The sequence below is a fragment of the Acomys russatus genome, chromosome 8 (assembly GCF_903995435.1).
Source record: "Acomys russatus chromosome 8, mAcoRus1.1, whole genome shotgun sequence".
Classification (NCBI taxonomy): domain Eukaryota; kingdom Metazoa; phylum Chordata; class Mammalia; order Rodentia; family Muridae; genus Acomys; species Acomys russatus.
The window spans coordinates 69,348,909-69,362,409 of record NC_067144.1 but is presented as its reverse complement, the minus strand read 5'-3'; the positions used below and the strand labels follow the sequence as shown (position 1 = coordinate 69,362,409).

The 13,501-nt window shown below is 49.7% G+C and overlaps 1 protein-coding gene across 1 annotated transcript in view; it reads left to right on the top strand.

The window, feature by feature from the left end:
* Positions 1-13,501, top strand: part of Urb1 (URB1 ribosome biogenesis homolog) — a 54,948-nt gene that overhangs the window by 26,620 nt on the left and 14,827 nt on the right. The window contains exons 17-25 of the mRNA XM_051150235.1: positions 936-1,074; positions 1,715-1,885; positions 2,757-2,950; positions 4,305-4,523; positions 5,729-5,908; positions 6,879-7,725; positions 8,435-8,633; positions 9,287-9,470; positions 12,332-12,390. Of these exons, the coding sequence (XP_051006192.1) occupies positions 936-1,074; positions 1,715-1,885; positions 2,757-2,950; positions 4,305-4,523; positions 5,729-5,908; positions 6,879-7,725; positions 8,435-8,633; positions 9,287-9,470; positions 12,332-12,390 (2,192 nt within the window). The remainder of the gene's footprint in view (positions 1-935; positions 1,075-1,714; positions 1,886-2,756; positions 2,951-4,304; positions 4,524-5,728; positions 5,909-6,878; positions 7,726-8,434; positions 8,634-9,286; positions 9,471-12,331; positions 12,391-13,501) is intronic.

The window sequence follows — 13,501 nt, the reverse complement described above, 5'->3', positions numbered from 1 at the left end:
ATTAATCATCCTCTCAGTCAGCAGCCCAGCTTGAAGGAGGCATGTCAGCCAGTTTTATTCTGGGCTATCGTTCTTGCTCACCCCTCTCAAGAAAGACACTTTATGAGTGTACTTTTTCTCTACTTCAAATTGTCCCTAAGATTTTCTACATCAGAACTACTAGCAAAAACATCCTGACCTTACTAAGCAATCTATTTTTCCAAATTCTGTCTAAGGGTGGTGGCCATTGCTAACAATCTGCATCTCTAAGTTCTTTTCAAGAGTGGTGGTTGAATCATTAATCTGCTCCAGCAGCAATGCCTGAAAGAGATCAGGCATTATTAGTGTGAGCGCTAGTGATGGTGCCCAGGGAGAAGCTGGGAGGCCCCTTAGAGTTCTCATGCAACTCATGTGTTATGAGGGATGTGGAGTCCTCAGGACACTGGTCCAGGAAGCAAGCGGACCTGTGCTCCATAACAGCGTGAAGTCCTCAGGACACTGGTCCAGGAAGCAGTCTGCCTCTCTGAGGCCCACCCATATGGTTAGGCTAACTGGAGGGCCACATGCCATAAGTTCTAAATGTTGAGCTGTTCCTCAGACACATGGTGGAAGAGCTGCTGCGCATCACTTCCCAATCCTGCTGACACTGAGAGTCCACTCCATGCCAGCATCTGAAATAGCAGTATGCTACTGCACACTTCTTTGTCTCATTTGAGAAGTTTGCTTTTGTGTGAAGGACTAAATGCATTCAAAGAGTTACAAAGCAGTAAAGTAGAAAAGATATTTTTTAAATTGTATCACAAAAAAGCTTTAAAAATCTTTTTGTAAAATTATATTATTATTCTTAGTAAGGCACTTAACATTTTCTTGCTTCCTTTGATTTTGACCAAGAGGACTTTGGGCTTTTCCCTTTGCTTTTCGCCATTTAACTGTCTTCATCTGCCTCTTCTGTTCAGATTTTACTGACACTGGTGGTGAATCCTTACTCATACACAGACAAAGCTTCCGAGTTTGTCCAGGAAGCCAGCACCCTGCAGGCCACCGTGGGGAAGCAGGATGCGGATGATGTCAGCATTCCCGTCTCACACATTGATGGTAGGTTTCGTGCCCAGAACAAGGCTTGTGCTGAGCTTTGGGTAGAGTACAGGCAGCTTGTTTCCTTGTGTGCACATGGAGCTGTCTCATCGTTTACGTACTGGGCCGTAAGTGGAGAACTTACCTGCTGGCTGTTTCTGTTGGGTGTTGTCTACTGTGTTGTGGCCCTGTTAAGCTCTTTACAGCTCTCGTGGAAACCTCACTAACAGCTCTAAGGTCAGGAAGGTATTGCTTGTCCTCTTTAATGCATAGTTTACAGAGCTGGGGACAGAGAGGCCAAGTCACTTTGGTTCTCGCAGGTACTTCTCAAAACCTAGGTGCCCAACCTAGCTAGTCTGTGCCATCACCTTTGGGGGAGTATCAGCTTGCTTGTCTGAGCATCTGGGTCATGTTCCTGGCTTTAGTTTCCACCTTAGCTGGGTAGCCTATGCTTTGTCACATACCATAAAAACTGCACCACGACTTCACCTGTTCAGAGTCAAATTCTGGAAATCATTTTCCCCCAAGAGAAGTTTACACTTTTTTGTTCGCTTTGTATTTCTCCTTGTTAGTATTCTCTTGCCTCTCCCTGTCTTGGTCTGTTTACACTGGGATCCTCCGACGGCTCCTATTTAAGCTAGCCTCCCGTCTTGTGTCTCAGATGTGCTGGACATGGTGGACGTGCTGGTGGAAGGCAGTGAGGGCCTGGACGAGGACATCGGGTTCTTGTTAAATGAAGACATGCTCCTGCTCACCTTCCCCTTCAGTGCTCTGGTCCCTGCAGCGCTGGAAGCCAGGAACAAGCTGCTCCTTGGGACAGAAAGTGCAGCAGGTACCTGTGCAGTCAGGGTGTCTGTGGAGGTCAGGCTTGGGAACGCCAGGGGCTGAAAGTGCAAAGAGCCAGCAGTCAGTTCCTCAGAGTGATGGATGCTCAGAGCACAGTGATGACCGTGAAGGCTGGCTAGGCTGCTGCCAAAGCAGTCTGTGAGGACGAGTCTGGAAGAACGTGTTCCTATGGCTCCAGTAACCAGCTGTACTCAGTCCTGCGGTCAGGGAAGGCACGGATCTTAGCTGTTGTTGGGTTTCCCAAGTACCTTAGATCTGAGAACACCCACAGATAATGGCAGTCTGGAGTGCCCAGACTTCACAATATACGAGCCCACATGACAGGAGTTTGAGGGCAAAAGTCCGTTCTTGACCTTGTCTTAGGCCAGTACAGGCCAGGTGGCCATCTTCCAGGAAGTGGCTCAGGGACATAGGCTGCTCCCATTCGTAGCTACACCATCTGATGGCATGGTTTCTAGGACCGACGGGGAAGGCCATCCTGGTTATCCTAGAGGATCTGACCAAGCTGGGAGTGCTATGCCTGGAGAGGGACTAGGTGACATGTTTGCACTTTACCCACTGGAGAGGCCTGTGTGCCAAGGCAGAGGAAGGGATAGGAAAGCCACATGCAGGTCCTTGGCCCAGGTAGCCTTGGTTTAGATATTCATATTCCTGAGTTTGCAGGCCTGAGGCCCTGACCTCAGACCATGTGCCCGCTGTGTATTGAAATAGAACCTGAGACACCACAGAAGCCTGCACCTTCCCATGTGGGCACCTGACCCTTCATGGCGCTCGCATTCAGTGTTCCTAAGTCTGTTGTATATCTCATAGAAGCAGTCTAATCCACCGGCTGACCCTGCTACCCTCCTCCTCTGCAGGGGAAAGCGTCATGGCTTACCTAACTGCAGTGCTGACCGACCTTCTCCACACCCAGAGGGACCCCCTGGCTCTGTGTCTTCTGCTCCAGTCTTACGACAGGGTTGAGCCTGCCAGCCTGCTCTGCCGTCAGCAGCTTGCCCAGTTTCACAGATACTACAGTCTCTGGATTCCTGAGCAAGCCCAGGAGGCCTTGGTGAGCTGCACGCACTGCTCCCCTGCGTGCCTGTCTCCTCCTGACGCTGTAGCTGGACACGCAGCTAGATGGCGCCGATGCTGTACAGTCAGGAGTGTCAGACATGTTGTGTGGATGGAGCAGCTCCCTAATGATGAAAGGTGGCTTGTCACTGTTTCAGCTTGGAACAGGAAGTGGCCTCTTTCTCTTCCTCCTTACCAAGTAAAGTGGAGTGCTTGTCTCTGCAACCTTCTACAGATCTTAGTGTGCTTAGCTAACAGGCCTGCCCCTCAGTACGCCCTGTGAGCTCCGTGCTGATACTGGAGGAGGACACAGGGTGATGGGGAGGATCCTTGCTCCGAGCTGTGTGTCTAATCACTGTCTGGGACACAGAGTAACCCTCGCTGTGGACTTGTGTGGATCCACTCTAGTTCAGCCATGCTTAAGAATGTAGAAAGCTTAGGGCCTTTGGTGATGGTAGCCATGGAGCCATGCTGATGCTGGGCGCCATGCTGATGCTGGGCCGTGTGTATTTTAAGCCATTTGGTCCACTCCCTCTGAGAGATTGGTCAATCTCTGATCGTCCTTTGTATTCATGTACAGAGAACTTCCTCAGCAGTCCAGTGGTGGGACAGGGTTTGATCAGTGTTCCAGAGCTTATGTCTAGAACAGCCATTGCCACCTCTGCACAGACGCCATGGCCTCCACTCCTCAGCAGGCAGTTCAGTTCAGTGCCGCTCTGCCTGTGCCCTGTGTTGGTGTCCACCCTCTGTTGAGTGGCTCACAGTTGGCAGGTGTGGGTGAGATCTTAAGAATTGGCTTTTGTAACCCTGCTGCTACAGTGTCCTCGGGCCATGCTTTGAGAGCCACTGGGCTTCAGCACACAGCTGGTGAGCTCATTTGCTGAAGTGAGTCACGTGGGTAGATTTCGGGGGCAGCTTGGTGGTTATTAGTGAGCAGCTCTGTCTGAAGCAGCCCTGCTCGGGATCCTTCTTTTTGAGAAGATCCTCCCGGGTGGGCAGGTAACTTGCTGCTGCAGGAGCAGCTGCCATGGGCTTTGCTTTGGGTGGTTCTTTCCTACTTTGCAGTGAATCACTCTGGTAACACAGTGATCAGATCCCATTGGTGGCAGTTGGCTCCTCACTAAAAGTCTATCGGTACTGCATGCTCGGTGCCTCCTCGTTCTGTCAGCAGGCACACGCTAGGGGGTGTCTGGTTGTTGGTGTTGAGGTGCAGTTTCTGTGAGTACAGTGCCACGCTGCCCTGCGTGTTTACTGTGAAGTGTCCTTCGTTACGCTACCCCAGTTGTCAGCAGCGTGTGCAGCCTTTGCTTCGAGGCAATTTCTTTTCCATGCTGTCCTTTTTGATCTCTCAGCCACTGCAGGTGTCCAGCAGCTCTGTGCCCCATAGCGCCCCCTCATCCTCCTGCTTCTCCACCTTGCTGCAAACAGCGTATGAAAGCCGTACACTTGGGGAGAAGAAAGTTCAGTCAAAGCTGCTGGCTGCTGTCCCACACCTAGCTCTGCAGCACGTGCTGCGCTCAGCCAAGCAGGTACTGCTGTACCTCAGGAGCACAGTGGAGAACTTCAGCCAGGTCGGTGCCTTTCCTCCTCCCAGCCCTTCACCTGCACAGCATGTGCTCTTGTCTGGCTCTGCACTCTCCTGTGGAGCCTGGGCTCTTAGCGCTGCTGCTCCCGTGTTGACCTCTGTCCTGGAGCAGCCGTGCAGAGGCAGCATGCTCTCCTGGCTGGCCAGTGTGTCCTAAGGACGAGGTCCCTCCTGTGCTGCGGCAGCATGGCCAGGCCTTGCCTCTCAGGGTGTGTGAGTCTGGTAGCTCACTGTCAAACTTCCTGCTGACGTGCTGGTGTGCTCCTTAGTTTAGGTGGTGTTGTTGGCCTGTTCGCCTTATTTATTTATTTGTTTGTTTATTTGTTTATTTATTTTTGGTTTTTTGAGACAGGGTTTCTCTGTGTAGCCTTGGCCATCCTGGACTCACTTTGTAGACCAGGCTAGCCTCGAACTCACAGCGATCCGCCTACCTCTGCCTCCCGAGTGCTGGGATTAAAGGCGTGTGCCACCACGCCCGGCTGTTCGCCTTATTTATAAAAGCAAAAAAGGGGAGCTGTAGAGATGGCTCAGAGGTTAAGAGCACTAGCTGTTCTTCCAGAGGTCCTGAGTTCAATTCCCAGCAATCACATGGTAGCTCACAATCATCTGTAATGAGGTCTGGTGCCCTCTTCTGGTGTGTGGGCAGAATATAATAAATGAATGACTCAATCAAAGTTTAAAAAAAAAAAACCCTTAATACCTTTATTTATTTATTTATGTAGTTATTTTTAATTTATGTGCGTGTGCACATGCACACATGTGGAGGCTAGAGGGCGGCATGTAGGAGTCTGTTCTCTTCTTTCACAGTGTGGGTCCAGGGATGGAACTCGGGTCGTTGTGCTTGGTGACAAGCGTCTTTACCTGCTGAGTCATCTTTCCCTTTGTTTTAGTCAAAGTTAACATTTGTGTTTCCCTGAGGTTTGGGAAGATGAGTTTTCTGTGTCCCATGCTCCCTTAAATAGCAAGTACATGCCCGCGTGCTCTCTTAGCTACAGCTTGGGCTCTGGGGAAGAATGGGGAAGGAGAGATTGCCGCACAGTTCTTGAGGAAGCAAATCTCCTGTGTGAGAGGAATGTGGGAACCCTGCGTGTGAGTCTTGCCTTGTCTGCCTGCCTCTGCAGTTTTCTTCTGGGGCTGGGCGGTCACTCCCCTGGTGACGGATCAGCCCTTCCTTGTCTGTGTTTGTTACAGCTGGGCAGGAGTGTGGGCCCAGCCGTCCTGCGGCTCCTCCTGGATCTCCTTAAGCACCTGGTTATCCACTCTGAGCAGCTGGATGCCCAGAACCAGCACAAATTGGAGGCTGCCCGGGCCGAGTCTGATCTCTTTTTGGACATGGAATCTGTGGCTTCACTTGAGTTGGCCACTGACAAGGTACACCCCCACCTCTGCCTCCCAGTAGCCTGTTAACTCTTTTCCCACAAGGTTACAGACACTGGCTGTCTATTTCTGAGTTTTAAAATATGTTTACTAAAAGAAAATAGAGAAATATAGAAAACTGTAGCTGAGATAGTTCAAGCCGTCTGTGACCCAGAAATATCAGCTGAGTTGGGCTCTGTCTTCCCAGTCACTCCTTCACAATCATGCCAACCTACAACTTTAGTTTGTACCTGTACTCTGGGCCCCTTGAGGGGGTCAGAGTGAGGGTCAAGTAGCTTTGCCATTTGCTGACTGGGGGTGCCCTGCAGCATGTTACCATCCAAATCTCCCGCTTCTCTGGCCGGACAGCTGTTGTATTGCAGTGAGCCAGGTCCCTGCTGCTGGGCTCAGGGAGATGTGTGCTCTCGCCTCACAGGCTTACTGAGATAGGGGCCTCCTCCCTTGGCCTCCACGCTGAGCTTCTGGACTCCTGTCTCCTGTTTCTGGCTGGCAAAGCCTTATTGGGAAGAGGATACAATATGTTCCTCCACTCCCCTCAAAAATAAACAAGGTTTAAGAAGCTTGTTTGTGTCCTGGGGATTAGTGGGCATCTTCCAGGAATCACATTTGGAGGATATGTGGGACATATCAAGACTTCATTGTCTAGCCTGCCGAGGGGCTGCTGTCGGTCACTGCTCTGCTGGGTAATGACATGCTGGCCTGGGAACACCGACTGTACCCCAGAGTGGCTGTCATTGTTGTGCAGGGATTTGATGGGAGGTGCAGTACCCCCCCAGAGGGCTATAGTGTCCTGACAGTGGCAAGCTTGCCTGAGAGTGACATAAAACTTACAGCTAAGGACAGAGAGGTTTGCAGAATGTGTCCTGCTTGGTTTCACTGAGAACACAGAATGCCTTTGGGTCGCTGTGGCCTCCCTTTGGCCTGTGGTACACACACACTATTGCGTGCCTGACTTGTTTTGCAGACACTAGAGGAGGTGCTGGTGGCCATCCTTAAACACCCCACACTGGAGAGTTGGTTTCTAGCCCTGGAGCAGAAAGCTTTGCCCCCCCACACGCTTAGCCCCATCCTTGTGAAGCTGCTAGCAGCCCACTTCAGTGCGGGGGTCCTTCAGCTACTGGTGGCAAGTTCTCCAATTCTCCATAAGCTGGGTCAGCCGGGCCTCCTGGCCAAGTACTCAGAAGCCATCTCCCAAAGTGTGCTGAGAGAGCTGCACGCCATGACTGTGAACTCTACCACAAAACCTAAGACCTTGCCTCAGCTGGAGGCCCTGCGAGAGCTGCATCCGTACATGGAAAGTGTCCAGATCCGAGAGGTCACCCTGGCGCTACTGGGCCTGCCAGAGGCCCACTTGCTGACCCGGCGAGCCACGCAGTCTCCAGGGGAGGAGCGACAACTAAGCAGTCTTGGAAAGACCCTGGTACAGCTGCTGGCAAACAGCCACCAGCTGCAGAGCAGTGAGTTCTTCTGGTGCGCTGAGTACGTGCGAGGCCTGGGGGCTCTGCTCCCCATTCTGGCTGAGCATGAGCTGGATGCTGTATTCCTTCAGACTCTTCAGAGAGAGCCTGTGCTAGCCTCCGTGGTCCCAGCTGACCTACTTGAGTACTGCCTGGTCCGACGGACAGAGGCGACCCTAGGCATTGCCAGCCTGCTCCTTCAGCACAGCAGCACCCACCTACTAAAGTTTGAGCTGTGGTGTGGGCAGCCTGGTGTGGGGCTCAGCCTGCAGGAGCACTTGGATGACTTCCTCCCCCTCGTCCACATGTACCTCCAGCACTGGACACAAGGATACTTCATGCGGCCAGCAGCAGGTATGGGAAGACGCTGGCCCTGGACAACTGGGAGTTTGCACCTGCAAGATGGAGTGGCTTGCCATCTTAAACCCTGTCGTTTGTGTTTTGGGCCATGGTACAGTTCTGTTCCTCATATGTACTAGATCTCTTTAGGCTTAGAAAGTTGAGAATTCTCAATGTCCTGTCTGTCTCTTGACCTTAAAAAGTGAGGTGCAAGCTGGGTGGTGGTGACGCATGGCTTTATTCCCAGCAGAAGCAGAGGCAGGTGGATCTTGTAAGTTCGAGGCCAGCCTGATCTATAAAATGAGTTCCAGAACAGACAGAATTACACAGAAAAACCCTGTCACAACTCCCCCCCCCAAAAAAAAACAGGTGCAGCCCCAGGTGCCAATTACTGATTTGAAAAGCAAGGTGTGTGGGTAGTAATTGTGGGTGGCCTGGCTGTTTCTGATTGAGGGGAAGTAACTGAGGGCTAGTCCATCTTTTGTCCCATTACACGGTGTGAGTTCATGCAGAGTCTGGACAAGAGAGTCCATTTGTCTCCCCTTGCTGAGCCTCTACCAACCACCTCCAGCTGAGGTATTGATATGAATGTAGAAGTGGTTCCCCTGTTGCTTTGGATTTGTGTCCCTTGTGACAGGTGCTTCCTAAAGGAGGACTCGCCGCAGGCAGCTTCTTCATGGGTGCCCTGCCTTGTGACAGTAACCTCTGCTCTGTGTCTGCCTAGTGTCCTCTGCTGTCACTCCTGTCCTGAGGGCCCTGTGGAGACAAGTGCGAGACAGATGTTTTCATCTTGATGGGCCTTCCAAATACGAGCTGCGTCTGGAGGCCCTGGCCCAGCTCCTTCCATTTGCAAGAACCAAAGACCTGCGTGTACTCATGGACCACTTACCCAGCTTGCTTCAAACTTTGAGCAGTCACAAGAGGTATGAAAGCTAAGGCTACTGGACGGCCTCTCTTAGTGTCACCTTCCTCTTTGGTATGTATAGTGAGAGTTAGTGCAAAGCATCTTTCCTCCTGTGTCAGCACATGTAATAGCAGTTCTGACTAGAGCAGCCGCCATGGCTGGAGAAGCGCAGTTCTGCATGTGACTCTGGATGGCTGGGGCTGATGCACTGAGAGAGCGGCTACCCCAGAAGTTGTTTTGCAGGATCTGACTGGGGTGAGATGGTTTGGTTTCTGGTCTCCAGAGGGTAGAGAGGACAGAGTGCCACTAAATGGTTTGGTTTGGTTTGGGTGTTTTTGTTTTTTGTTTTTTCGAGACAGGGTTTCTCTGTGTAGCCTTGGCTGTCCTGGACCAGGCTGGCCTCGAACTCAAAGTGATTCGCCAGCCTCTGCCTCCTGAGTGCTGGGATTAAAGGCGTGTGCCACCACGCCCAGTTCCACTAAATGTTCTAATAGTGCAGTTTCCCAAAGAAAGTGCCAAGCCCGTGTGTCAGTATAGCCAAGATGGGGAGACCTGTTCGTTCTTCCGTGTACTGATGCCACTGACAGTGTGATGTTAAGTGGGCACTGTGGGCCTCTGTGCCATATGGCCTTAGCAGTGTTGTAACTCTGCCACCCTGGTCTCCTGCTGCAGTTGGATCGTGGCTGACTCTGTCTCAGCTGCCTTGGCAGGGTCAGAAGAGCTGGGTGCATGGAGGAGGACTCTCCTAGCATCCTGTCTGCAGTGGCTGGCTGTGGCCTTCAGTGGCCGGGAGCCAGCAGATGAAAACACCCAGGAACAAGAGAAGACAATGCTGCTCAGATTAAGCGAGTTGTTGGTAAGTGTGTCTCCCTAGAGACCCTGGCTACATGTGAGGGGACAGGAGCCAGACAAGCCAGACCTCAGAGACCCATTTCTAGTGGTGTAGCATGAATGTGGCCTCATATATAGGAAACGAGGCGCTGTGTCTAGGAACAGACTTGGGGTGGGGTACACTGAATTTGTAAGTCATCTTTTTACCAGAGTAGATGTTGAGTTTTATCACATTTTTTAAAAATCTACTGAGATTTTATAGTCTGTTTTTTTTTTAATTAATCTGTTAACAGACTAATTTTATTAGTTAATTAGAAGCCAGCTTTGTATTCTTGGGATAAACCTACTTGGCCATAATGTATTATGATCTTGTTCTGTGTTATTGGATTTGATTTGCTAATAAATTGTTAGGAGTTTTTGCTCCTGTGTGCATAAGGGATAGTTATGTCTAATTTGGCTTTCCTGTGATGGATCCCTCTATTTTGCGTAAGGCAGGCCTCATAGGATGAGTTGGGAAAAGTTTCACTGGGTTTAAAATTCAGAGCTGACAATTTAGTTTTCCTTAACTGTTTTATATCTACTGCTTTCGTGCCTTCTGGGTTACTTTGTTTCCAGTGAGGAATCTGTTGCTCTTACCCTCATCCGTTAGCACATCGCGCCTCTTTCCCCGTGGCTGACGTGGGAGTTTGGAGTGTAGCTTGCACAGTTGGCTTACGACGCCTTGGCTGTCACCCTAGTTTCTCAGCACTGGCCTCAAGAAGCCACTTAGTCTGAAGCTTGGTAGTTGCTATGAAATGTATTCCTTTTATTAAAGTATGGAAATAGTATCCTAAAAGTTAGTGTTAGCCTCAAAGGGATGCCATATGGCCTTCAAGCATGTACCGTACACCTGTTATTGTAAAACCCTAAGCAAAGCTCCCAGCTTCACGAGCACGCTGAGCTGCGTAGCGTTTTGGTGTGGGCCAGTGTTTGTTTGAGTGGCTACCTTAGTCTAGCTGCTTGGTGTTTTCATTTGTGAGTTCATTATAAATCACAAAGTGATATATATATATATGAGAAACCTTACAGCCTGTGCTTCCAGACTTAATTTGTTGTGTCACAGGTCTGTGAATTTAAAGTAATAGTAACTAACATGCCATAGCTTCAGTGTGCTCCCTTCAGTGTGGCTTACAGAGATGGAAATGAGTCTCTAGGCTTTTGTAGTATTCCATGTATAATGTCTACCATCCTTTCTCCTAATCCCATTAAAACTTGAATTTTCCTGGGATTTGTAATCATAAAGCTAACAAACATATCTACTATAGAAATCAGCAACGCAGAGCTGCAAATAGCTGAGTGGTGGAATGCTGACTTAGCACCTGCAGGTCCCTTTGCTCCATCCACGGTGCCCCATCCACGGTGCCCCATCCACAGATTTCACCCCCATCCAGGGTTTGTAGACATATTTTGGCATTGGCAGTGTTGTTGATCTCCTAGTTAAATGTGCTTAGCACACCATTGAGATCTGTGGATGACTTTCCATGGTTGTTGCTGTTACAAAGAGTGCTGTGGCCTGGCATGATGTTGCACACATTTAATCCCAGCACTCGGGAGGCAGAGGCAGGCAGATCTTCGAGAATTCAAGGCCAACCTGGTCTACAAAAAGAGTGATGTGCTAAGTCCCACATGGTGATGAAACACCTGGCAGTAGGCGGGGCTTGTTTGGACTCACTGTCCATAGCTACAGTCTATGGCAAGAAGGCAGCGTAGCAGCAGCATGTGGCTGCTGATCTTGTGGCATCTGTGTAGGAAGTAGAGAGATGAATTTGGGTGCTTAGCTGGCCTTTTCCGCGTTATGCACTCTGAGACCATGGGATGGATGGTGCTGCCAAGGGTAGGGTTTTGTACCTGTTAACTCCAAGTAGAAACCCCCTCACAGGCAGGCCCACAGGTTAGATTATTCCAGATCCTGACAAGCTCAGTGCTGACTGTAGTCATAGTTATGTCCAGGTGACTTCCTGAAGGACCAGTTTCTGGGGGGGCGTGGGGGGGGGCGGGGAGAGAGAAAGAGAGAGAACGCGCGAGCGAGCAGTGTGTAAAGATGTGATGGGTCAGCAGCCCCTCAGTGGGGGATTTCCATCATGTGTGGCACTGGGGTCTCCATGCATGGCTGGCCGGCTGGAGACGACTCACCGCTTAGCGGGTGCCTCATGTTCCACAGACCTCTTCCCTCTGTGCACTGTCCTGGGTTCAGTTAGTGTCCCCTGAGTATTGTCTGCTGGTTCCTCAGTAACAGGCTAGTTGCAAACCTACCATTGCTGTCTGAAAAGGTGGATGTGGAAATATAGTAAGACCACTCAGGAAATGTCCCTTTGCATGTTTGGTGTGCTAATAAAATGTCAGTGCTACTTTTTGAAATGACAAAAGAAGGGATTGTAGCTCAGTGAGTAGAACCCTTGCTCAGCATGCACACAGCCTGGGATCTGTGACCAGCACTGAGTAAACAGCACGATAGCTCACACCTGTAGTCCATCATTCAGGACGGAGGTTCAAGGCCACCTCAGCTTATGGTGACTTCAAGGCCAGCTACATGAGACCCTGTCTCAAAGCCTTGTGTGGTTTGGGTACTTCATTTGTATTTGCTGTAAATCCAAAGTCTACATGTGTTAGTCTTATTGTCCTGTCTCTGTCCTCTTAGTCTCAGCGGGAATGGCCACAGGTGGCCAGAGCAGCTGCAGCATGGGCTGACAGGCTTAGTAGGAGGGGCAGCAGGGCACTTAGTAACCATGATTCAGAACGTTAGAACCGGAGCTAGTTTGGCTGCCCCCTGAAGACCGCACGGTGGAGCCCTCAGTATTTTCAGCTCACTGACATGTTTCCTGTGTACTTTTGTTTGCTTTTTCCTAGCATGCACTGAAGGAGGTTGACCCTGGTGACTGGCAGCAGTTTGTGAAGACAGGACTCAAGTAAGCTGGTTAAATTTTCTTGGTGCTGCTTCTAAAGACGTGGGTCTTCTGACTATGCAGTTCTTTAGTTTGTCATTAGAGTCCTAGTCACAGAGCAGCTGTCAGCCTTGTCTGTAGAGAAGAAAAAACAAAACTGGAATGCTAAGATGTTACATGTCTGCAATGCAGCATTAGGAGGAAGTTTTCAGTCATCCTCAGCTACATAGCAGGTTCAAGGCCAGCCTGGGCTGTATAAGACTATCTCAAGAAAACAAAACAGGCTGGCAAGGTGGCTCAGTGGATAAAAGTGCTTGCTGCCAGACCTGACAGTCTCAGTTTGATTCTGGCCCAGAGTGCACTTGGTCTTCTGGCCTTCATATTCATGCTGTGACACGTGCACACGCACACACAGAAACATTCACAGTAAATAAGTATGAAATTTTAAAAATTTAAAGCGTAGAGATTATAGCTGTACTCAAACATGATGAATGTCAGTTTTCTATATTATTCCTAATAAATTCTCATCTCCCCTCTCTGCCCACTGCACACTTGTCATCCTCCAAGGCTATGTTTATTTTGTGGTTTTGTAGTTTTGGGGGTTGAACCTATGGCCTTACAAATGCAAGGCAAATAAGTATTTTATACTACTGAGCTGTTGCCGTAGCCCCTTATGTGGCAGAGTGTGTCCACAGCACAGCACATCATTGTGTGTGTTTGACATTTTGCACATTCATATCATTTCTTGTCTTATCTTTGTGTTTTTGTTTTGTTTGTTTTATAAGACAAGGTTTCTCTGTGTAGCTCTGGCTGGAATTCTCTCTCTGTAGACCAGGCTGGCCTCAAACTCAGAGATATCTTACTTGCCTCTGGCTCCCAAGTGCTGGGATTAAAGGTGTGTGCCAACATCGCCCAGCATTTTCATTTGTTAAAACTCAGATGTTTTTAATTTAAAACATACAGATTTAAAAGTCATCAATTTTCACCACCGTCTTTAGACTGTACAGTGGTCTATTTAGCTGTTCCCTGCTGATGGACATCTAGGATGTTCCCCAAGCCCTCCCTACATTTATGGCCCCTGCAATGACTCACACATGTTTGTGGGTGCCTATTGACACCCATTTTACATATAGTG